General features: G+C 35.5%; 1 protein-coding gene across 14 annotated transcripts in view; it reads left to right on the forward strand.

Annotated features, from left to right (window-relative positions):
• PARD3 (par-3 family cell polarity regulator) overlaps positions 1-26,126 on the forward strand; it is a 609,571-nt gene that overhangs the window by 477,914 nt on the left and 105,531 nt on the right. For all 14 annotated transcript variants that reach the window (XM_087948426.1, XM_026672225.2, XM_087948428.1 and 11 more), the window contains one exon: positions 3,621-3,869. In XM_087948426.1, coding sequence (XP_087804552.1) covers positions 3,621-3,869 — 249 coding nt within the window. The remainder of the gene's footprint in view (positions 1-3,620; positions 3,870-26,126) is intronic.

Genomic DNA, 26,126 nt, shown 5'->3' on the forward strand with positions numbered 1-26,126 from the left:
TGCAACCTTTTGACAAGCAAAGTCAGTGGGGAATCCAGACAACTGTGTCACTAACTTAACAATTGAAGTGATTCACTTAACAACTATGACAAGAAAGGGGATTAAATGAGGCAAAACTCACTTAATAAAATGTCTCACGTAACAAATTTTGGGCTCAGTTATGGTTGTAAATCAAGGACTATTTGTACATTATTTGTTTTTAAATAATTATGTTGATCTATTATTATTTTATTAATAATACATTTTAAAAACCTTCTAGCATGTTTATGAAATAGAATTATGAAAATTAAAAATATGACATGGATTCAACTGTTTGGAAGCCATAAATATGTCTAACGTTAATCATGGCCAGGTCTTTTAGGCTGTCAACTCAACCTTTGATTTATGGAGAGAGCAGTGTAGCTTAGGAGCTTGACAAGGAATCTATCTGGTGCTTATTTTGGGACACAGATTTGTACCGAGTCAATGCTTTGTAGATAGATATGCAAAAAGGGAAAGGGGTCAAAAAGGAATGGTAAATGGTTTAAGGAAAAGTTACGCAGCACCAGGGATTATGAAATTAATTTAATGGTAATCTGGCTAGTAACCAAGAATGATGAGAAGGGGCAGGATGTATTGAACAATTTGACCTGTCTTGAAATAGTGTAAAAATGGGCATCCATCAACATAAATAGACTGTCAGCCTTGGAAGCCATATTTTACTTGGAAGCTTTGAGGCTGCAACATTTAGTGCCTGGGAATCTGGGAGGGGGGATTTCATAATGAGATAGAAGATTAGACACATCAACATTCTTTCTCAGAAAGTCAAGGACATGTGCCCTGCACCTGGAGGGAATGGGCTGGAGGATGTCTCCAGTTGGGACAAAAAGATAACAGATAATCAGAGTTGAAAGGGACCTTATAGGTCATCTAGTCCAACCCCCCCCCTGCCCAAGCGGGAGATCCTACACCATTTCTGACAAATGGCAGTACAATCTCTTCTTGAATGTCTCAAGTTATGGTCCTCCCACAACTTCCGAGGGCAAGCTGTTCCATTGGTTTATTGTTCTCACTATCAGAAAGTTTCTTCTTATTTCCAGGTTAAACCTCTCCTTGTTCAGTTTTCATCCATTATTCCTTGTCTGGACTATAGGCGCTTTAGAAAATAGCTTGACCCCTTCCTCTCTGTGGCAGTCCCTCAAATATTGGAAGACTGCTATCATGTCTCCCCTGGTCCTTCTCTTTACTAGATTAGCCAAGCCCAGTTCCTGTAACTGTTCTTCGTATGTTTTAGACTCCAATCCTCTAATCATCCTAGTTGCTCTTCTCTGTACTTTTTCTAGAGTCTCAACATCTTTTTTATAATGTGGTGAACAAAACTGAATGCAGCACTCTGGGTGTGCTCTTACTAAGGCTTTATAGAGTGGTATTAGTACCTCCCTTGATCTTGATTGTATCCCTCTGTTAATACAATTTAGGATTGCATTAGCTTTTTTGGCTGCTGCTGCACACTGCTGGCTCATATTTAACTGGTTGTCTACTAAGACTCCAAGATCTTATGAGAGGTCACAATTACTGCTATTGAGCCTGGTTTCACCTAGTCTATATGTGTACTTTTGGTTTTTCTTGCCTAAGTGTAGGACTTTACTTTTCTCTACATTGAATTTCATTTTGTTAGATATGGCCCAGTATTCTAGTCTGTCAAGATCCATCTGGATCTTGAGCCTATCTTCTTGGGTGTTAGCTATTCCTGCCAGCTTAGTATCATCTGCAAATTTGGTAAGTTCCCCTTCTATTCCCTCGTTAAAGTCGTTAATGAAGATATTGAAGAGTACCGGGTCTAAGACAGAACCTTGTGGCACCCCACTGCTTACTTCCCTCCATGTAGACTTAGATCCATTAAGGACTACTCGTTGAGTACGGTTTGCCAGCCAGTTGCGAGTCCATCTAGTAGTAGTGCTATGTATTCTACTTTTTTCTAGCTTACTGAGAAGTAGGTTCAGGTCTACTTGCTAAAATCTAAATCTACAAAGATTTGATTGGGTCATGTGATGGACTGATGGCCTCAGGGGATGAATCTTTGATTTTCTTTTGGGAAGGGAAAACCTCAGATTCGAGCTTTCCCAGATGTGCCAATGTGACAACTTTAATAAAATGGAACTTTGAGGAAATGTCTGTCTTGCAGTTTATTGGTTCAGAGTTGGTTAGTTGGAACACTCACATAGACATTTTCAGTGAACCAAAAGAGTACCTAGCTGCCTTCCCTTTAGCGATATTTTTATTGACCAATTAAAAATTAATTTTATACAAATCAGAAAGGAGCCAAGTTTGAGAACTCTGCTGATGACAGTACACAGAGGGAAATCCATATCAATCTCAGCTCTTCTCAATAGCTTAACGGATATAAAACAACACCTTTTTTCCTACAAGAAAAGAATTGTAATGCATAATTATGCTTATAGTTGTAGATTAATATTTTGGAAGGAATTAAAACAAAGGTGTTTTGATCTTCCAAACCATTTGGAAGATAACGTTTAAGCACATTCCACTATAAAAAGCCATTTTTGTACAATTCAGGTAGACAAGTATGTACAGTTTAGAATTTTGACATTCGGTTAAAGCTAACATGTTCTACAAAGTTTTATATTAGTATAATATTACAGTGAGATAATCTTAACTTTGCATTCAGTAATTTCCATGAACTATTCAATGTTGGTTCTTGTAAGACTTTGCTTGTTGTATTTTTATCATATCACTTTGGGCAGGAATCTTCTTATTTCTTGCAGTTTAATCTTGTATCTGAAATGATGATTTTGTGTCCTACCTGACTGTTTTTCTCATATAAAATTTAGAGAGCTGGTTAGTTTTTTCCTGTTTGTATGAATGACATCCTTATGCATCTAGAGCTAACCTGAGCCATACAGAAAAATGTTTGCATTATAAGAATGAGATGTTAATACTTTTTTGTGATATCCAATATGTAAAGTTTATGTGTATTTGCATGCATTTGGTTGAAAACTTTCCATGTAAAATAGATCAATACAATCCTTCTAAAATCTAAATTCTTGATAAAAACCATACAATAGGGCATCTGAAAGATGTGAAAAATCTGAATGGATAAAGAGCAGAATTAGGGTAAATATAAGATAAAGCCATAAGCATATTCTTTTATTAAAATGATTGTGTCAACCATAGAGATATATTGTGATATAGTGTGGAATATATAATATTACAAACACAAATGATTAATAATTACCATGTGAAATGGTCTCAAAGCTCTTATAACATTATGATTTATGTCCACATAGTAAGGAAAGAATATTCTTGTGCTGAAGTAATCTAGTTTTTTTTAAAATCTTGTATTCAATAACCCAATGGCTTGTTCGGTGCATAATTAGGCAAAGTAATATCAATACAGCTATATGCAAATTTGTGTAGCTTGGCAAACCATCATCATGTCTATTATATTAATTTTTGCTGATAATTTTTAAGCAGTAAAGAACTGCACTGCAAAAACCCCATGCCTATTAGTACTTAAGTATTTAGACCTTAAAGCTATTTTTTAAACAATTTAAATTTTAGTTACTCGTGAATTGCAATTATTTTCTCACCCTATTTTCAAACTCATTTCTCATTTCCAGAATACAAGCCAAGACCCGTGAGTTTCGTGAAAGACAAGCCCGGGAACGAGATTATGTTGAGATCCATGATTTAAACAGGAGTTATACATGTGATTCTGAATCAACATATGCTGGTATTACTTCATATTCCTCCATGAATAGCAGCACAATTAGCAGTAGACCACAGAGCCCAGGAGAACTATCAACAGTCGAAGCATTGTATGCCCAAATAAAGAAAGGACGCAATTCAAAGTCTTCACCTGTAGACAGGTAGGCACCAAATTAGACTTCGGCCAATATTTCTTCCAGTGTCTGGTTTGTAAATTTTCATTATTATTCTTGGCTGTGGGAGGTGACTGTTTGTCAGCTGTAAAGCCAGAGCTACATTTTATTAATGGATTTTTAAAAGCCTTTATAGGGAAAGATATTGAATTTACACAAATCAAGTCCTAGCGGAATGAGCAGTATGATCTTTTCAGTTGATTTTAACACAGCTCATTATCTTTTGGAAATGCTTTTAGATTGAAATTGCAATGTTTAGCATAATTCAGGTTAAAGTCATATCTGCTTCTTCAGCATTAGACATTCTATAAATAAATTGAGGTGTTCATGGGCATTTTTGTCATTGATTTTCTAGAAGGTGTTGGAATCTATAGTTGTTCCAGAAATTGTTAGGTTCTTGTTTGGTCATCAAAACTGAAAATCAACAGGCACAAACTAAGAATCATTGTCAGCTCTTTGGCTGCTTTACCCATTTTAAATTGAAACTTGAGTTAAGCATTATTCTTAGAACACACAATGCCCAGCTTAATATATTGGTCTTTTTAACTCTAATAATTTACTGCCGACTGGCAATCTTCTCTGATTTAATTTGATGCCTGTTTTTAAGATTGCTTGCCCTAGTAACAGAACACAAAATTCTGTTAAATAATAAATTTTCTATCTTGCCTGGTGAAATATTAAACTGAAATGTTAAGATGACAAATTCTTAAATGGTCTGTCTTGACAGCTATCTGTTGTAAAAAGATTGACAGCTATCTGCTATTATTCAGTATCAGAGGCTTTAGGCCCATATAAGCGTTCTCATCTTCTGCTTAAGGGTTCCCATCTAATTGGTCACATTTGGTAATCACTGAGAATTTGGTTTGATCCAGTATGGTTTTTATTACACCAGTCCTTTAAAAAAAGATCATAATATGATTGTGGTGTATCTAAGAAATAAAGAAAAGAGAATAAGCTTTGATTCTCAGAATTTTCAGTGTTGGAATTGAAGCTTATGAATCAGGAGAGCACCTAAATTGAGAAAAGTATAATCTAGGATAAAATGCAAAAAAAAAAAAAAGTGCAGAAAAGCAGTGGAAAAATATGAAAAATTAAGGAGATAGAAAATTTGCCATTGCAGCTTTGAAGAAAATTGAAAGTTAATTGTCATCTATAATGTTGGAGATTGTTGACTGCGTAATTGAGAGGGGAAAATCTATGTTTTACATGCCCAAAGTTCTAAATTTAGCCCTAGATCTCCAATAAAAGATGAATAGAGGTAGGAAAATGTCTGACATTTTGAATAACTGCTTTTATTGATAGAGTTATGTGAACCAGTGGACTGGTGACATAAAATGGATTTATATTGTTGTAAAACTATGACAAACTGTTCATTTTGCCCTGTATCTGATCTTAGGAATGGAAATGGCATTATTTCTTAATAATGTGTTAGAATATCATTCCAAATATTCTGTAGACCAAATCAGTTGGCAATAATATTCTCCAAATTGTATTCAGGCTTTCATGGCCAACACTGTTCTGCTTTCTTTGCCTGTTATTCTTGATGTAAAAAGGCATAAAGGCACCACTCACTAAAAAGAAGGTTATAATTTTTAATGTAGAGCACGGTATGCTAGAGGTATGTGTGTAATATTGTGTTGGTGATAACATTTGGACCAAAGATGGCTTTCAAGGTTTTCACCTCAACAAAAGAAAAAAGAATTCTATGCAGAATACAGACAAAATGCTACTGACAAAATCCGTTACACCTTTCCAATTGGTGTACCCATGTGAGAGACAACTAACATTTATTTTATTTTATTATGTATGCATTGCATTATTTCAGTAGTGGTTCTAAAAATTCAGAAGATCTCTTAAAATACATCTGGGAGGATGGTTATCATTTATTAGGATTTTTTTTTTCTTGGATTAGGTGGGTAATCTTCTTTCTTTGGAATCCATTGGCTGTTAGTACATTAGTGAGAGTCCACCCAAATAACCAAAGATCCACAGATATCTATATATCTATATATCTATATATCTATATATCTATATATCTATATATCTATATCTATATCTATCTATCTATCTATCTATCTATCTATCTATCTATCTATCTATCTATCTATCTATCTATCATCTGTCTGTCTGTCTGTCTGTCTGTCTGTCTGTCTATCTATATATATATATGTTTTCTTAAGTTTTCGCAGGTACTTACATGTATGGTATTCAGCTTTGATCGGGTATTTTCCCACGTCATTGTAGTTGTGCTTTTAAAGCTTTAAAAGCACAACTACAATAATATGGGAAAATACCCAAACAAAGCTAAATACCATATATATATAGATATATATATGTTTTCTTATGTTTTCGTGGATACTTACATGTATGGCATTCAGCTTTGTTCGGGTATTTTCCCACATCATTGTAGTTGTGCTTTTAAAGTTGTAGCAACGTTTCGGCAGAATCTCATCTGCCATCATCAGGCTTCTGTATAGTGTTCATCTGTGAGTCAGACTTTTATAGTGGTTTCAGATTTAAATTTGGGGCAGCCTATTGCTGTGCCAGAATGGTTTTTTCTTCATCCTGATTGGTTGGGAGTCTTGGTCTGTGTTTATTGGTCTTGGAGTTTGCTGTGTTCTGCTTGATTGGTGTTTCTAATATCTTCTGTCTGTTTTTTGGCTCTTTTTGTATCTTGATTGGCTGGCAACATTGTGTTACTTTATTGGAGGCCTTTAGTGCAGCTTGGCTCTGGCTAAATGGATGGCTATCATTAGTTAGGAAGCTAGGTTTCATCTGGGTGCCTGGTTGGGGTGTGTTTGAGCTGGAGGTATCGGGGGGATCTGTTTGTGCCCAGGTGTTTGCCTGGCTTGTGGTGTGGAGATTTTTTTGTTTGTGAGTGCAGGCTTCCAAATGATTGATAGCCTGGTGGAATCATCTCTTCTATTCACGCTTTTTTTCTATTCTGGTCTTTTTTCAATCTCTATGGCTTCTCTGATGATTCTGTGGCTGGGGTTTTCTATAGTGGCTAGGGTTTTGGTGCCATTGAAGTTGATGCTATGCCCTGTGGCTTCCATGTGTTGGACTAGCAACGTTTTGATGAAGTCTCATTCATCATCTTCAGGCTTCTGTCTTCAACTCTGTGCTTCTCAGAAGATCTACTGAAGACAGAAGCCTGAAGATGATGAATGAGACTTCATCGAAACGTTGCCTAGATACTTCCAATCTTACGCGGGAGAAAACCCGAATAACCAAATATATATATATATATATATATATATATATATATATATATATATATATATATATATATATATATATATATATATATATATATATATATACACACACACACATATACATATACATACATATACATATACATACATATACATATATATACATATACATATATATATATACATATATATAGATAGATAGATAGATATATAGATATATAGATATATAGATATATATACACATATACATATACACATACACACATACATACATATATACATATATACATATATACATACATATATATATATATATATATATATATATATATATATATATATATATATATATATATATATATATATATATATTCGTAGATTTTTACAGGTACAGGTATGTAGGTCTAGGTGTGTTCGGGTCTTTTCCTGTGTAAGATTAAGAGTATCTTGGCAACGTTTCGACGAGGTCCCACTCGCCATCCTCAGGCTGCTGTTTCGGCTTCGTGCCAGTGCAAGCAGTCTCACCCCCCCGATCCCAAAACCAAAGAAGCTGACACATGCCAAGAACACAGACCCAGATCCCAAACTCGAAGCCAGACTAAAACCCAGAATGCTATATCACTCAGGATATCACATCAGAAAACTCAGGAAATTACACCACAAGAACTCAAGAAGTTGCAACACAGAAAATGACCCAGGATATCACAGCACAAGACCAAGGATACCACAGCAATAAGTCTCACAAGGTCATCACACAACCCATTACCCAAGCCGTTACTACACAGGAGGCTAATGGAAAAGAGATCAAAATACAGACGACCCAGGAGATTACAACGCAGGACCCAGGATACCACAACAAAAAAACTCGCACGCCCATCACACAACCCATTACCCAAGCCGTTAAAACAGGAGAGGTGAATGGAAAAAAGATCACTACAAAACAAACGACCCAGGAGATTACAGCACAAGATCCAGGATATCTCCACAACAAAATTCACAAGGCCATCACACAGCCCATTATACCAACATCAACTCCATCAACCAATCAAGAGGCAGCAGCGCAGCCAACCATCCCAGCACACCAGCCCCCACCACCAGTGATTGGCAGCTCCGATCACACACTGCTTGCACTGGCACGAAGCTGAAAGCACCAGCCTGAGGATGGCGAGTGGGACTTCGTCGAAACGTTGCCAAGATACTCTCAATCTTACACGGGAAAAGACCCGAACACACCTAGACCTATCTATCTATCTATCTATCTATCTATCTATCTATCTATCTATCTATCTATCTATCTATCTATCTATCTATCTATCTATCTATATTCATTCTGAGGTTTTCGCGGGTATTTGTAAGTGGATCTTTGGTTATTCGGGTTTTCTCCTACGTAAAATTGGAAGTATCTAGCCTACGTTTCAATAAAGTCTCATTCATCATCTTCAGGCTTGTGTCTTCGACTTTGTGCTTCTCAGAGTAATGTGAGCTTGCAGCTGCTTCTTCCTTTTAACTGCTAGTGTGGGTGTGACTTGATTGGGTGGGAGCATTGACACCAGACCCACATGCATGAGGGCCACACAAGATGCTACCACCATACTTCCACGTAGAAAGCAGATTCACACCCACACAGAAGATGAGACATGACCACAGACCAGAAGCCGTGCCACAGCAGCATCACTACCCACTTCAAACCCCTCCGACCCATACATGAAGCGAACTGACGCCCACCATGAAGACGTGGCACAACTATGAACACGAAGCCAAACAGCAGGATCACAGCTCACCAGCTCAAATCCCTCAGCAACTAAGACTAACCTGAGCACAACCAAGCCCCCACCTGAACAGAACACACCCCCAGCCAATCAGAACACAGCCAAGCCCCCACCCAATCAAGTCACACCCATACTAGCAGTTAAAAGGAAGAAGCAGCTGCAAGCTCACATTACTCTGAGAAGCACAAAGCCGAAGACACAAGCCTGAAGATGATGAATGAGACTTCATCGAAACGTCACCTAGATACTTCCAATTTTACGCGGGAGAAAACCGAATAACCAAAGATCTATCTATCTATCTATCTATCTATCTATCTATCTATCTATCTATCTATCTATCTATCTATCTTTTCTTAAGTTTTGTTGGTACTTACATGTATGGTATTCAGCTTTGTTCGGGTATTTTCCCCGGCATTATAGTTGTGCTTTTAAAGTTGTAGCAACGTTTCGGCAGAATCTCATCTGCCATCATCAGGCTTCTGTGTTGTGTTCGTCTTTGAGTCAGACTTTTACAGTTGTTTCAGTTTTAAATTTGCGGCTAGCCTACGCTGTGCCAGAATGGTTTTTTCTTCATCCTGATTGGTTGGGAGTCTTGGTCTGCGTTTATTGGTCTTGGAGTTTGCTGTGTTCTGCTTGATTGGTGTTTCTAATATCTTCTGTCTGTTTTGTGGCTTTTTTTGTCTTGATTGGCTGGCAACATTTTGTTCCTGTATTGGAGGCTTTTAGTGCAGCATGGCTCCGAGTAAATGGACAGCTATCATTTATTAGGAAGCTAGGTTTCATCTGGGTGCCTGGTTGGGGTGTGTTTGAGCTGGAAGTATCAGGGGGGATCTGTTTGTGCCCAGGTGTTTGTCTGGTGGAATCACCTCTTCTATTCATGCTTTCAAGTCTTTTTTCAATCTCTATGGCTTCTCTGATAATTCTGTGGCTGGGGTTTTCTATAGTGGCTAGGGTTTTGGTGCCATTGAAGTTGATGCTATGACCTGTGGCTTTCATGTGTTGGACTAGTGAGGAAGTGTGTTCCAGCTTTTTGACTGCATTTTTGTGTTCATCCAGGCGGGTACTTATTCTTCTATTGGTCTGTCCAATGTATGTGGCAGGGCATGATGCACAGGGGACTTCGTATATGCCTTGGTTTTCCAGGTCAATTTTATCTTTGGGGTTTCTAAGGATGGCTGCTATTTTTCTGTCTGTTTTGAAGGCAGTCTTGATGTGATGTCTGTGTAGTACCTTACTAATTTTGTCTGTAGTACCTCTTATGTAGGGCAGGACAGCTGTTCCATAGGTCTGTTCATCTTCTGGGTCTCTATTATGTTTCAGTGTGTTTTTGTGGATCAAGCTGGTGATTTTGCTTTTGTGGAAGCCGTTGGCTGTCAGTACTTTAGACAGGGTGCATAGTTCAGTCTTTATGTGTGTCTTGTCTGCCAGGCGTTTGGTTCTGGCGATTAGTGTTTTGGCCACGGAGTTTATCTGTGCTGGGTGGTGGTGGGATTGGGTGTTGAGGTAGTGGTTGGTGTGTGTTTTCTTCTGGTATATGGTGTGTCCTAGTGTGCCATCTGTTTTTTTGTAGATTAGTACATCTAGGAATGGTAGTTGTTTGTTTCCATTTCCATGGTGAACTTGATTTTGGGGTGTGTGCTGTTTAGGTGTGTTAGGAAATTGTTTAGGTTTTCTTTTCCATGGGGACAAATCACAAAGGTGTCATTGATGTATCTTAACCATAGTTTGGGTTTGTGGGTGGCATTAGCCAGGGCTCTGGATTCGAATTCTTCCATGAACAGGTTTGCAATGACGGGTGACAGTGGTGATCCCATAGGGGCTCCTTCAATTTGCTTGTATCTTTGTCCTTTGTATATGAAATATGTGTGGGTTAAGCAGTGTTCTGTTAGTTCCATGAGGTGTTCAGCTGGTTGGTATTTATTTTTGATGATTTCAAGAGTTTCTTTTATCGGGACTTGAGTGAATAGTGAAACCATGTCGAAATTTACAAGCAGATCTTCTTGTTCCACGTGTAAAAAAAAAAGTATGGGAAAAGTGCTTTTTTTCCAAATTAGGATTCTCTGCCATTGTTTATTAAGTATTAAACAAAAAAAAAATAGCTTCAGGTTTATTACTGGTTAGGTAGATCCATATAGAACTCCATATAAAAAGTGGATTATGGATACATGACTGTTTTTCTCTAATGGTTACTTGAATCTTCCTTTCAGGTATTTCAGAGAAAGAGGGAAGGAAAAGGGGAAGGGGGAAAAAGGGAAACAGAAAGCTACATGGAATTTTTAATTGTTTTTTTTCTTCTGTCACACCAAATAATTTCTAAGGAGTTACATTCCTGTAGCATATGCTTTTAGCCAAGCTAAAAAATATGTTGCTTGCATCATATGGAAGAAAATGTGACCAATGGCCCTGCAACTCTGGTTTCATTTTTTTCTTTTAGATGACAGTGATATTGCATAAACATGTGATATACATATACCTCTTTCTCTCTCTCTCTCTCTCTGTGTTTGTGTGTGTAATCAAGTATATATAGATAATTCCATGAAACGACAGCTGATAATGGACATTTACAGGCTGTTGCTATGACATCACTTCCCACCCAAGAGTGCATTGTCTTCAAAAGGGATTGAAAGGAAAGGGGCATTGTGCTGCTTAATAGCTTCAAAATAGTAGGCTAGAATTCCATAACTTGCTCTGGACACTATAATGGAAAAGTAAATACCATAATCATATGGTTTTTGTTTTTGCATTCACTATGGCAATGAACAGATGCCCATCAGGAAAAAAACATCTTTGTGAAATAGTTCCTCTTCCATTAAAAGTGGAGTCAACTTGTATCTCACAAAACTCAACTGAAAATAAAAGAATGGTGAAGTAAGATAGAGTGGAGAAAATCCTTCTTATTTATTTTTTAATGCACATATGATAGTGATTGACAAGTTAAAAGGGACAGGTTAATTTTGTATTAATTTTTTATTTGCAGTTTAATACAGCTTCTGAGAGGAATATGATTTTGTATAATTTAGAAAGATGCAAGGAAAGAAATATGAGATTTGTTCTGAATTGTTTTTATGAAAATGATTTTTTATAATATAAAATAATATTTTATGAATATATGATTATATCATTTGAAGTTTCATTCATATCATATTTTTAATGCCTAAGAGTAATTCATTGCATGTATTCTAAGCTTTTTTCAAACATACCTTAGGCTGAAAGTTATGAAATAATACTCAAGATAACACTTTCTGCAGGTGCTAAAAAAGAAATCAATTTCTTCCAGAAACAAAGAGAGGTTTGACATTTAGGAGCATAGATTTAGAAGGAATCATTTGGACCAATCAGTCCAATCCTAGTTCAGTTCAGAAAGTCAAAGTAAATCATAAAGCTGTGGGTTTTTGTTAACTTATATTCTGCACTGTGCTAATTCATAGATTCCCAAATGAGCTGAGTGGATATTCTTCAGTAAATTACTACAAAAAGCACTAAAAAGTTTTCTTTCAGAATAATTAACATGAAGTTTTATCAGTTAGTTGTTACTATCTTTTTGCTTCAGAGCTTTGGGAGTAGATCATAAATGCAATTCAAAGACAGCTGATCCCCCAAACTATCTTTTATACTTTTAAATGACATCAAGACTCTGAATCAATCCACATTCTTTCTTTTAAAAATAATGCTTGATTTGGATGATGATACAAGCATAGTTAACATATATAAATATAACTACAACAAAATCCATACAGTTGTCTGTGTATTACCCGATTTCACAGCACTGTTGTTTTCCAGCAAGTTGTTTATTCTCATCATTTGAACTTTAAACATTGGATGCCAAGAGAAGCCCTTCTACTTGGATTTAATGGTAATATGTAAAAAATGAAACTTTTCTGGTCTTGTGGAAAGCAAGAATACATAGCAGTTGATTAGAAAAAAGTATTATTGTAAATACAGCTAGTCACATCCATCAGCCTTCCATTTCTTTAAGAAATTAGAATTCTCAGTTGATTTAAAATTTATTTCATATGCACTTTAGGGCTTTTATATTTTTAATTATTTTTAATAATTATTTTTCCTTGCTGTATGCACCATGCATCAATAACCCCTCGATCTATTTCCTGTATAGATTGATAAGACCTGTTTGCTATTCCATAAACTCAATGTAAGGGGAACAACTAGTACCTCTAACTTTAATGGTCTTAGGTTACTACCTACTCTTCTGCCAATATGGATGCAATAAAAATCCACTTTTAATATAAATTCATGAGGGTTTATGCAGAGCCCCTAGTGTGAGCTATATTTGTTTTGTCCCTATTCATTGTTTGGGTTATGATTTTGAAAATAAATCATTAAAAAATTCATAAGAGCTGATGTGACAGCAAGATCTTCTCTAATAGCATTTTTAAATGTGGCCTTTGTTTATCATTTGTTTATTTTGTTTTTAAATGTTTTAACAGGGTTCACTTTATAATTGAAGACGGGCAACTGTTGGCTTCTTTTTAGTTTTTTAAGCTTAGTTCTTTAAGACATATTGTAAATGGGAAAATATATGAAGAGATAAGAGAGGAATGGTCTTCCAGGAGCAGGTTTCAAAACAGGAAAAGAATTGGAAGGGACTCACATGAAAGGTAGCTACAAATGGAATAACAGAAAGTCATTTAACAATCATCTTTTGTTTCAAGCTAACAATCACTCAGTGCAGTTTACAAACATTTCATTCAAGTGTATCAGCTATCAGCAGTGTGCAAGAAGAGTTCTGTAAAATACAATTTGTTTTTAAGAAGTGAGTCAGAATTTGTCACTCTGTTTGGTGCCGTGGTTGGTATGCAGACAAAAAAAAACAGGAATGTAGAAAAAAGCAACTCTTGTTTTTGTCAGATGAAGAATGCAGTTTAATAATACATATTTTTTTTAATGTAAAAAACAAAATCTGGGTGCAAAGGGGTATATATTTGTATTTGAATTTATCTGGTATGAATTCAAAAGTCTGGGAATGTAGGAAGACACAGTTTTCCTGGAAAAAAAATATACATGCAATTTGAGAATGTTCATGAAAACTGGAGATTTCTGTCAATATTTGACTCTATCTTCTAGGAAGTCAGTTTCTGTAGAACTTTCCGTTTTCATTCCTGTAGGTTTGTACTACCTCAGGTTGGAGTTAGAGAAGAGTACATAATTTCTATGTTTAGATTTCTGTTTTTGGCTCTTTTGACTTGTGGTGCTAAGTTACTCCAATTTAAAACAACCCCAAAATTATATGACATAAAGCAGTATGGCTTACTTGATAAAGTTTGTATCAGGTTTGCAAACTATTTGCCTTTCAATATAGATATTAGGATATTAGATGTTATGAGATTACTTGCTTGTCCACTTTTCTCTTATTAAATTAAATATATGCAGATGGTTCTTGACTTCCAATCACAATCAACTCCAAAATTTCTGTTCTTAAGTGAGACAGTTAAGTGAAATCCCCCGCAATTTTACAGTTTTTGCTGTCAGAATTTTTAAATAAATCACTTTAGTTAAATTAGCAACATGGTTGTAAAATGAATCTGGCTCTCCATTGACTTTACTTGTCAGTAGATTTCAAAAGGTAACCACATACCCCAGGATACTGCAACAGTCATAAATATGAGCCAGTTGCCAAATGTCTGAATTTTGATCATGTTACCACAGGTCCCTTGCAACTATTGTAAGTGTGGAAAATGATCATAAGTCACTTTTTCAGTGCCATTATAAGTTCAAATTGTTACTAAACTAAAAATATCGTAAGTTGAGGACTACCTGTACGTTAAATTTTCTTACAGTGCATTTTAAATAAAATACTTTGTATCTGAAAAAGATACAAAAAGGACAAATGAATTTCCTTTTTCATTGGTTTTACAAGTCATCGTTACAGATGAAACTTATGCTAATTCATATATCTATGATTTCTCTTGTAGATGTAGGTTTGTAAATGCCACATGTGCTGACATCTTGGTGAATGGGAAAAAGGTTTCTGAATTATATTACTTGCCTCCCAAAATATTCTGTTTTATGACATATTTTGCAATTCACCCAGATAACACCTAATCTGGAGACCTTTCCATTTGAATGAATCGCAAATATAAACCTGAGCTACTCAGGCAGATGTATTTACATATCCAACATCTTCTACATGAGCACCTGCAGGTGTAATGGGAGGTCACCCAGAAAAGTACACGTGAAGGAAGCTTAAAAATATAAATATATGCCACCATTCTTGAAACAGATGAATGTCAAAAATGGGATCAGTGCATTTAAGTTGTGTTAATTGGAAAGATGCGATTTAAATGAGAAAGGCTTATTCATGTTTCATCAATAATCATTCTCCTTAATATTTCATCAAAACTGGCTGATTTGCAGACAACCTTCTAGTCTTTGATTCATTATAACCATAGACATAATTTAATCTTCCCCTCTTCTTCCTTTGCTCATTTCAAAGATATTCTCTTTCATCTCCATGACACTGTTAAAATGTGTCTAATTTTCAGAAATTGCTAATTGATCTAAAGTATTAAAAGCTGTATTTAAGGCTCCAATGTCTTTTTAATGGAGGCATTTGTTCTTAGTATTTTGTTTGACAACAAATTTGAATATCACTCTAAGAGCAGATAGTGTGTAATTTCCCCCTGTGTATATGGTTAAAAAATAACTGGTATTTTAATGTTTATTTGTTGCTATGTTGTCTGTATAGAAAAGAGTCCATTGCTTATAGATTCAAGGTGATATAAAAAAATCTATTTCATGCATGAAAGTTGTTTTCACTTGTTCAAGGTGCTTTCTGATACCAAACATAAAGGTGTGACTGAATTCCCTGTAGAGTTCACAGTTTCAAATTAGATAGATATGGAGCATATGGAAATAAAATAATATTGAACAATCAAGAGTAAGAAAAATGGAAATGATGAAGTTCAGACAAGTCCTTGGTGCTCTCTGAGCTTGGTTGTTTTCTTACAGACGTTTCATTATCCAAATGGTATTGAAATACTTGTCACTTCAACCCTGAACTACAAATACTCCCCTTATTGGATGAAGTTCTACCTTTATATCTGTATTGTCTGTAGTTCTACCAGTTTTAAATCTTCCAAAGAACAAAAAAGGAGTCAACATAGCTCAAAATCTTATATTTTTCAGTTGTATCTCTAGTTCCTCAACCAGACAAGTATCCCAATAAAAGAATTCTGTTTCTTCCTCTACAAAAACTCTATTAATACATTTATTTTTATTTATTTATTTATTTATTTGATTTATATTGCCACCTATTCGCCCATGGCATTCCCAAGATATCAAGGAAATTTATAATTTATAATTCTGTACCAGCCATTAGTAACAACACTATTAATGTACCATTCTACTAGACTTGTTATCAGAAGATAACCTTATTATCTTTCATATATGACTGAAGATTTCCTAGAAAGGTGTTATACTGCTTTGAATAGTCAATGAGTGTTCAGTTTTGAATCCTTCTGGACAAAAGTTAGGTAGCATAATTCTTAATTGATATGAAGGTTGGGAATAATAGTATTTACAGTTTTATCGGAATTTGGGAAGACTGGTTCATTACCACAGATCGGCATATATTTTAATAGGTACAATAAATAGATATTATTTCAGTGAGGGCTGTTTTTAATAATTTCTTGGGAAAATAAGTCATGGTGGTGAAGCAAGCTTCCAGATACTGGGAAAATACAGTAGTTGGAAGGATGTATTGATGTAGTTTTAAAAGCATTTTTATTTGGAATTTTAAGTTGCTATATTTTAAATGTATGATTCAATAAAAATGACTATTATACAATGTCAACTAATTTTTATGAGAAAATAAAAATTTTGGAAGGAAAAAGAAGTACCTACAAGTATAAAATATGAAACGTTAAGTACATGCAAATTAATGAAAATTCTGCTTCACAGTTTGAATCACTGGTTTTGAGACACATTGATAATTTCCAGTATAGAAATTATGCTTTTGTCTATTATTAGATCTGCCATAGCTAGAATTCAGGATTTCCCCTCTGTGAGCTGCATGTCCTTAGGGTTATAAAACTTTTATGACCTATAAAAGGTCTCTGAATTCTATAATGACCCAAGGTGGAAAGAATTCACTCATAACACTAAAGTTATTATTTGAACCATGGTTTACATAGCAAGCTTTTATGGCTTTGCTTGCAGATGACATTACACTATAAGCAATGTTTCACAAATCACAATGTTTAATTTCATACATCTCACAAGCCAAATTTCAGACAACCATCTTAGTTTGGTATGGAAACCCCTAGCAACTCCTCATAACTTAAAAGAGTTGTTGAAACTGAAGTTTTGTCTGGCCACAATAAAATTATTTCGCAAGCTTCTTGAATAAGAATTGTTGTGTTCCGACTGCTGTACCGCTGGTATAATCCAGTGCTGACTTATATACTTTCTTGTAGAATATTTTCCATTTAGCATCAAAATACGTTTCTATCAGCAGCATGTTTGCTTCAATAATTGATATTTCTGTTGACTATATAGTCATGCTTTTGGGATCCCCCCCCCTTTATAAAACAAAAACAAAAACAAAGGAAACATAATTGTCAGCAAGTCTACTATACTAACATGCTCTTCAAAAACTTGACACATTTGGTAAACAGAGTTGCTGGCGGTGTTATATATTTGGTTTAAAGCAAACCAACTATTTCAGTTAGTATGCACAACAGTCTACCCCGGATCTCATCTGAATTTTGAAAAAAATTGTCTGAGGTTATTCATATAATCTCAGTTTATATTCTTTAACCCCTGAAATTGCTTTGATTAGTGCATGGAGAATGAATTTCATTAAATGCCATTAGCTGTAGCATCAGGATTTAATAAGCCAATAGGAAAAAATGAGTGATGGATAATTTTGCTTCACTGGACAAATTTTGGATTCCATACATGTTCAAATTATTTTCTTGTATATATGTATTGACAAAGGAAAGTTTATCGGTATATGATTCTCAGCAAATGGCGCAGCATTGTGAAGTTTCATAGTTCTGAAATGAGAAAAAGAGAAAAAGAAACATATCATGCTGACTTTTTTAAGCCCTGCTGTGTTGACGGATGAGGAAAAAGGAAGTTAGCCGTTCATTTCCTCCCTCCCTTTTCCAGACCTTACAGTCTGGCATGCATGAATGGTATGGAGAGCAGGTACTTTGGGTAATGAACCATAAGGTATCTGCGGACTCTTTCATCCCTATTGCATGATGTGTACATCTTTGACCTCCAACAATAGCTCTCAGAATGTAAAAACTAAGTAGATTTCCCTTAACCCAAACCAAACTACCCTTTGATGGCTATTTGTATTCATTTCTGTGTGTTTGTTTTAACCCGATGACATTATAAGAAGGCGTACAATTATAAATTGTCATGAAGAACATAGTTTTTGGACAGATTGATGCTGCATGCTTCTTGTTGTGAACTAAAGAAATGTAATTAATAAAGATTCATTTGCATAGCAGGATCGTAATCCTGCACTTCCTATTGGCCCATATAGTGGCAAGTTATGATTGGTTCATTCCGAGCAATCTGATTGGCTGTTGGCGGGCCGCGCCAAGATTCAAACGCTATAACACTATCCATTGGTTATCCGGATAGCAGTTTACTCTATAAAAGAGTGACTGCTAGCCGGGGGTTTTTGTCTCTGTTATGCTTGTTGAATAAAGAGCTGAAGTTCACGGTTTACAGTCTGGTCTCCGTTCATTAAACCCATGCCTCAAACTTAACACTTCTAAAATCCGTTAACTCTAAGAAAAGCATTAGGAAAAGAGCTAGAGAAAGGGACAGGAGGAATTATAGTTATTGATATTTATCAAAGCTAAACATCAACAGGCAATGCTAACAATCATTTCGCTACGTAAGTACTGTTTCAGTATAATTACTTTCTGGTTAAAAGAAGCTATAATAGTGCAATATAAGCTGTTATCTTAGAAGAGCTGCTTATTGTATATGTAGGAAATTGTTTCAAATTAGAATAGAAAAGATATGTCTATGATTTTTTTTAAAATGTGGTATTAAAGTAACAAGAAAGTTCACCAAGGAAGGTTTCCTGATCCTTCTCACTATAGCACTCATTCCTTTCTATCCCAGAAAAACACATAGGGTCCTTCTGGTTAATTTGAACCAAATCTTACAGGTAATGTAGAATTGCTCCAAATTAGATTGTTTTGATTCTCAAATAGTATCCCATAAGCCATCTGATACTCAGATCCTCCAGGCAAATGGTTCAGAGAGTTAATTTTAAGAAATTTTCCAGTATGTTCAGTATCATCATTGATTCACAGTAATAGCAATTTGCTGAAAGTTTAAATTTTGTTTGATATAAAAGATTTTTTTTATGTGGCTACATGACTGACATTTAAATCTAGAAATTCTAGTTCTGTTTCATGTAAAACCTACAAGGTGTTAAATCCTTGAAGGTTGTATTAGAATATGGTATATGGAATATTACTTCTCTGGCTCTTTGAGTAATTCAAATTACAAGCTGAGGAATTTCCACCAGTAAATAATGCTCCTTGCATGATGTTGTTACAGAAGGTTATTGACAGATTCATATCTCTCTCTCTCTCTCTCTCTCTCTCTCTCTCTCTCTCTCTCTCTCTCTGTGTGTGTGTGTGTGTGTGTGTGTGTGTTTAGAGAAAGCTGGTTTGGCTATTTTTCCATCTCTTAGTTCTTCCAGTGTTTCAGTAAAATGCACAAGAGAACTGGAGAAATTGGATAGACATTATATATCTCTATTGCATGTGTAGTCTCAAAAAAGCACAATTTAAATACAGGATAAAGTTCATTATATAATTTAATAATTTTAACTTCAATTAATAACAGTGAGAGATTTCTGCAAGTGTCACATGGCAATATCATCCAGTGGAGTATTTCTAACGAGTCAGAGACTTCTAAATTCTGATTTAGTGATTAAACTCAAGAGTGCACACTCTACCGAGATTGCAAAACTCTTAGAAAAGTTGTTTATGCCTATCAGTAGTTGGATTTATTAATAATGTTGTTGCTTTGATTAAGAATGTAGAACATCATTACTCGGTTTTGTTGTATGGTTATTAGCTGTAGAATGCCAGGAAGTAGTCCATAGTTATGTGGAGGAAGTTTTTTTTTTAAATTTCTTGGAGAGGAAAAGTAAGATATATATGTAATAAGCACATTTTTTTCATGCATAATGATTGTTATGCATAAGTCTCAAGAACATTTAGCTTTGTGACTTTGTTTTTCATGAATTTTATTCCCCCAGGAGTTAGTTAGCCAAAACACTAAAGACAATGAAAGAGCTATCTACTGATTCTCCTTCCACTCTGTTTTCAGTCTTTGTTCTTTTCCATTAGAGCAATTAAAACAAAGATGACACAGCAGGACAAGCAATATATGTTATTTAGATTCTTGCAGTTTGGTCACATTTGTTGTGCTGTGACTATGAGAGTGTTGCAAAAGTTGATTAAGAAAATTAATGACAAGAAACAAGAGAGAAGAGAGCAAAGCAAAATGAGGAAAAGTTAAGTCTCTGGAAGGCATTAGTTGTCTAAAAACTCCTTCTAGAGCTAATATTCTTCAGCTGTAAAAAGTCTGAAGTTTGTTTTTTTTCACAAATAAAATCTAAAAACAAATGTTATCTCTGAAGCATCAGGGGGTTTCTCAGTCACCTAAATGCTTAAAAAAATACACATACACCATTTTGTTTTCAAGATCCCCGAAGCAAACACTGAACATTAAAAAGGTCAGATTTTGGACACTTGAAAGGAAGGATGATAAGAAATAAGCTGTGTGTTAAAAGATTTCTTTATAACAACAAATTTCCCATTTTGAGGACTTGGATCTGTCACTCCTTTAAACACTTGGAATCTTGAAAAAAGTGTGAGAAACTTGGTGGGTTTTTTTTAAAAAAAAGATTAAAGTGTGAGATAGGAAACTCTGGGAAAAATAAACAAGTTTAAGATTCAGAAAAGAAAATATTTCAGAGCTATTGTCCCATTCAGCCTTTTAGCTTCAGTCATAGGTTATGAAAAGGTCATTTGGATGTTGTATGTTTAACCCTTATTGAAATACTTAAGAGAAAGTCAAGCCTCTTCGAATTCCCTTGTTTTCCAGCAGGCTTTCCCCATTTTTTTTTTGGTCAGGGCTATCAAATGGCTCTTTATTTTAAATCTAATTTGCCTGTTTCTGTATCATCTTACTTAACTCCTCTGATATACTTTTCTGGAATTATATATCCTTACCATTATAGCCTTTCTTCCCAGACAGCATTGCAAATCTTTATTCTTTTTCCATGTGATAAAGTACCAAGAAGAAATAATGGGATGCTCTTCAGATGTTTAGGACTATGTTTAAACTCCAACAAGCAATGAAATCTCATTCAGATAAAGTTTCATACATCTATGCCAGCAGTACTCTTGCTTCAGTGTACATAGTTGACTGGTACAGAAATTTGCACAAAAACGCACATATCAGTAAGGAAATTATTTTTTATTACTGCTTGTATAGCTGTATTTGCAAATGGCTGCTAACTTGAGGAATTTAATATACGAGAAGTTGTATAATAAAATACATATAGTGAGAATAGCCTGATCTTATGCAAACATTGCTCCAGGCTGCAAGCTGAATTCAGCACACCCTTTTCAGTCATTTTTATGTTGTATTGTCATAAGGCTTGTTCATAAACTAATCAGTAAATACAGTGGTACCTTGGTACTCATCGTTAATTGGTTCTAGGAGGCACGATGCGATGGGTACCAAAAATGATGAGTACCAAATAGATTTTCCTTATAAGGAATAATGTAGTGAGTGGAAAGTCAGCCTACACCAACAAGTTCTAGCATACCAAATTCAGTGAGTTTCAAAGTGGTGCAAAGGTAGTATAGTTTCTTAGCTACTTCTAATGCTAACCTGAAGAAAACATTAGTTTTTGACTTAAACTTGAAGGGTTTTAGAACTTAAATAGTATTCTGAAGTTTGAGCTGTTGGATAACAACAAAATTTTGAAATCTCAAGTTTTGAACTTGAACCATATATGTTGACACCAAGGTTTTGAGATAACCTTCCAGATGTTTTGTACCCACAATTCCAAAGTCTCTTGGAATCAGTTGTGCAGGTAGGCTGATAAGAAAGAGAGTGTCAAGTTGTCTATCCAGATATGAAGTTATTGCACAGTACATTAAAGTAGTATTTTTCCTCAAACAAAGCACTGCTATGTGAAATTGGGGAATGAAAAGAAACAACTTTGTTGCTTTGCTTTGCTTTGCTTTACCTGCTTTATCTGTCATTTGCAGTAATGCAGGCAGTCCTTGACTTACAGCCATTCATTTAGCAATCATTTGAAGTTACAACAGCAACTTTAAGTTCTTTTATGGCATTTTTGACAAGCAAGGGTCAATGGAGAAGCCAGATGCACTTAAAACCTTGTTACTAACTTAAGAACTGCAACGATCCATTTAACAATGTGGCAAGAAAGGTTGTAAAATGGGGCAAAACTTATCAACAACTGTCTCGCTTAACAACAGAAATGTTGGGCTCAATTGTACTTGTAAATAAAGATCTGTAGAATACCTTTTTGAACATGTCCAATTGCTGCGAATGCTGGAGAAAGCTTGGACTTGATGTAAAGCAGGGATCCCCAAACTTGGCAATTTTAAGACTTGTAGACTTCAATTCCTACAATTCCTCTGCCAGCAAAGCAAAGAATTCTGGGAGTTGAAGTCCACAAGTCTTAAAGTTTCCATGTTTGAAGACCTCTGATGTAAAGCTTTACATCAAGGGACATTACCTTCTCTTTATCTTGATGAAATACATCATGTCTCTGCAGCATTTAATTGTGATAAATGAAAAATGTTGTGCACAGTTCTGAAAAACACTCATTTTTCTCTTTCATGTTCCAAAGTCTCTAATTTTACTTTATAACAAATTTTACCTTGTCTACTAAACTTAGTGGCTAAGGTTATAGAAACCCAAGTTCAAACATGAAATTCAACATGTGAATTTGGACTAATTCTACCCGTGGAACCTAATTTATTTTATACGATTATACTATTACAATAGAGTTGTGTAGCAAACAGGGAGAGATTATATATCTATGTGCATTGCTTTGAGATTCATAGTGGAAAGATTGAGTTTGTATAATAAATAATCAACAGAACAAATCTCAAGAACTTAGTTTCCATCTTTGGAACTGCTGTAAACAATCTCTCCATAGATGGAAAGTTTTATAATCTACATGTAAGAAGAAGAAAAAAAGTTCAAATGGAACAGGAAACTTGAGTGTAATTATCAGCATTAAACAGCATAATAATATAAGGTGTTAGTATGTTTTTTATCTTAATTTGAATGAGAAATCTGGTAGTAATAAATGCAGACATAGATATAGAAAATATGGTCTCCATTCCTTTCCAGTATATTAATAAGGGGTAGCCCAAGAAAAAATATGATTTAGAGTAGGGCTTGATAGCATAGGTGACAGCCATCTGGATATTCTTGAGAAATAATGTACCAGATGGAATTTAATGCAAATAATTATGTGAAGTAGACAAGCCTCTATCAAGATAGTCTCAAAAAAACCAAGCCCTTCCACCAGAAATTATGAATCTTGCTCAGGCAGAATCATCACACCTATAATTCAGTTATATTTAAGAAAATGAGAAGAAATTTATTTAGAATAACTAACATTTGCTCAGTGATGAATGAGCAGTGAAGTGATTAATGTCGTCAAATACTCTTCTGTACAAATACTTGATACATTTTGATTGATGTATAGTGGTACACATTTATGTCTTGGGAATGCTTTGATTATTAATACAATATGTAAGAGTGGAAAGAAGAAATTCTAATTCATTGTCTAATAATAATTCATAAAGAATTATATTTATTTAGCAATCTTTAAAATTCAAACTGTAATGTTATGCACAGTTTTAAACTGTAGGACAAGGGTCAGCAATATGGTATGTACAGATTAGGGTGTTCTAAGACACATTCCTTCATACCCATCAATCTTTCTGCCCTACATGTAATTTTTTTTAAAAAGAGCCTTATTTATGGAATATTAAATTATCATAAAACCAAACATTGTGATATTGTACTGGCAATATGTGAGGCTAGTTTCCTTTGTGTTAAATCAGGGGTGTCAAATTCACACTGTCAATGGTGTCACGTGACATATCAGGACTTATTTCCCCTTTCCTAAACTGGGCATGGGCGTGGCCAGCACATGAAGCATCTGGCCCGTAAGCCAGGTTTTTGACAAGTGTGGTAAATGGTATTTACAACTGGTCATGCCTGCAAAAGCAGCCATTTTGTGAATAGATTAGTGTCTTGTGTCAGCTACTTTCCAAATGAGCTTTTCAGATGCTCTCAAAGGAGCCAGTCTCAAACATAGCATATCATTTTTTCTTTGGTCTTATCTCAGTTCATAAAAGTATACATGTAGGAATCACTGTCATCAGCCCAAATGGTGAAATGCACAACCTTTACAGGAAAATCATACATAGGTTTATTAAACTAAAAAAAAATAAAAATCTCCCATGTAAATGGAAGGAAAGAGGCCCTTCATCTGATTAAAGTGTTTTTTTCCACTTTAAAGTTAGAGAAAGATATTACAAGCGTGGAGAGCTGGGATGTTGCAGCAGGAAGGTGCAAGCATAATTTCTGGTTGGGTGTAATTCAAATATTTTTAAGACCATACAAAGGTATGGGCAATGTGAACAAGTGATTTTGTCTGCCTTGTGCAGCATTTTAATTTTGGAAAAGTCATGCATACAGCTAGTCCTTGAGTTACAGTATTAATTGGGATCATAATTTCCACAGTTAATCAATGCCCTCATAAAGTGTAACATCTCATAATTGCATGAGTCAGTGATGGCATTCATGGCAGTGCTCGCTGCCATCATTAATTGAATCCCACTGGTTGCTAGGCAAGAACCTACCCCAGTCTAAGCTACTCTAGTGCAAAGTCCCAACCACTGTCACCATCTGCATTCCATAAGACCAGGGGTGGGATTCTACAGGTTCCCACCTATTCTCTAGAACCGGTTGTTAACATTCTAAGCAGTTCGGAGAACCGGTTGTTAGAAGAAATTACTGGCTTAATCCTGTAAGGAAGGCAGGAAGGAAACATTCTGGTGTTGCTTACAGAAACTGCCTCTCCGTTAACCCTTATTACATTCTTGGCAGGACTAGACTTCCTGTCTCAGGAACTTCTCTGGAGGTTTTTTTTCCCTTCTTGGCTGGTACTTTGCTTGTGTGGAGTGACCATTCAAAGTTACAATGGCACTGAAAAAAGTGTCTTATGACCATTTTTCACACTTATGACTGTTGCAGCATCCCCACAGTCATGAGAGGCCAGGCGAGGAGATGCGTGCCTCAATGTGAGTGATGTTGAGTTGGCCACACCCAGCCAGTCACATGACCACCAAACCATGCCCACCAACTAAGCCACACCCACAGAACCAGATTCAAAAAATTTGAATCCCACCCCTGCACAAGACCCACCTGTGCCAAGCTGACTTTTGCCATCTTCTTTCCCCTGCTGATGAGGAACACATGGATTGACCCTATGGCAGTCAGCTGCTGGCGATACTGCTGCTCACACTGTTCTTCAACATTTTTGTGAGGTTTCAGAAAACCTTCAGAAAGCTTCTGAGGCTTGGCGTGGTGGTGGCAGCCAGCTGAGACTACTGAAGGGATGTCTCTACTTCAACTGGAATACTATGGAATACTAAGAAATGCAGCAATGCAAGCTAGTCAAAAGGAAAGAGATGGTGAAGAGAAGTTGAATCGCCCCTGTGGTTGTAAGTGCAGATGCCTGCATTTTGACCACATGACCATGGAGAGACAGCAACAGCCAGGGACCAGGCATAAGTGCCATTTGTTCAGCAGCAGCATTCTATTACTGAAGGGTCATTAAACAAGGAGTGCCTAAAATAAGCTTTCATTATTTTAAAATTATGGAGAACACTTAAAATAAGTCAGAACTTTTGTCCAGAAGAATTACCTCAGCAGTTCCTCAGGAATTTTTCCAGCTTTACCTAGAAATATCTGAGCTTGAACTTTAAAAGTCTTCTGCATACAAATACTGCTCCTATCCAATTTATTATAATTTGAAGAAATTATTGAAATCTGTACTTTAGATTGAGTTGAAAGGATACCTAGTTCCCATTTCTGTTATGAGCCATGAGGTAATCACCAGAAAATTAAATTCCATGTCTGATTCTCCATGTGATTACCTACTCATATAAAATGGCCATTACATA

This window comes from Notechis scutatus, chromosome Z (assembly GCF_049901735.1).
Source record: "Notechis scutatus isolate UNSWTSFEM ecotype Mainland chromosome Z, rNotScu1.2, whole genome shotgun sequence".
NCBI classification, from domain to species: Eukaryota; Metazoa; Chordata; class Lepidosauria; order Squamata; family Elapidae; genus Notechis; species Notechis scutatus.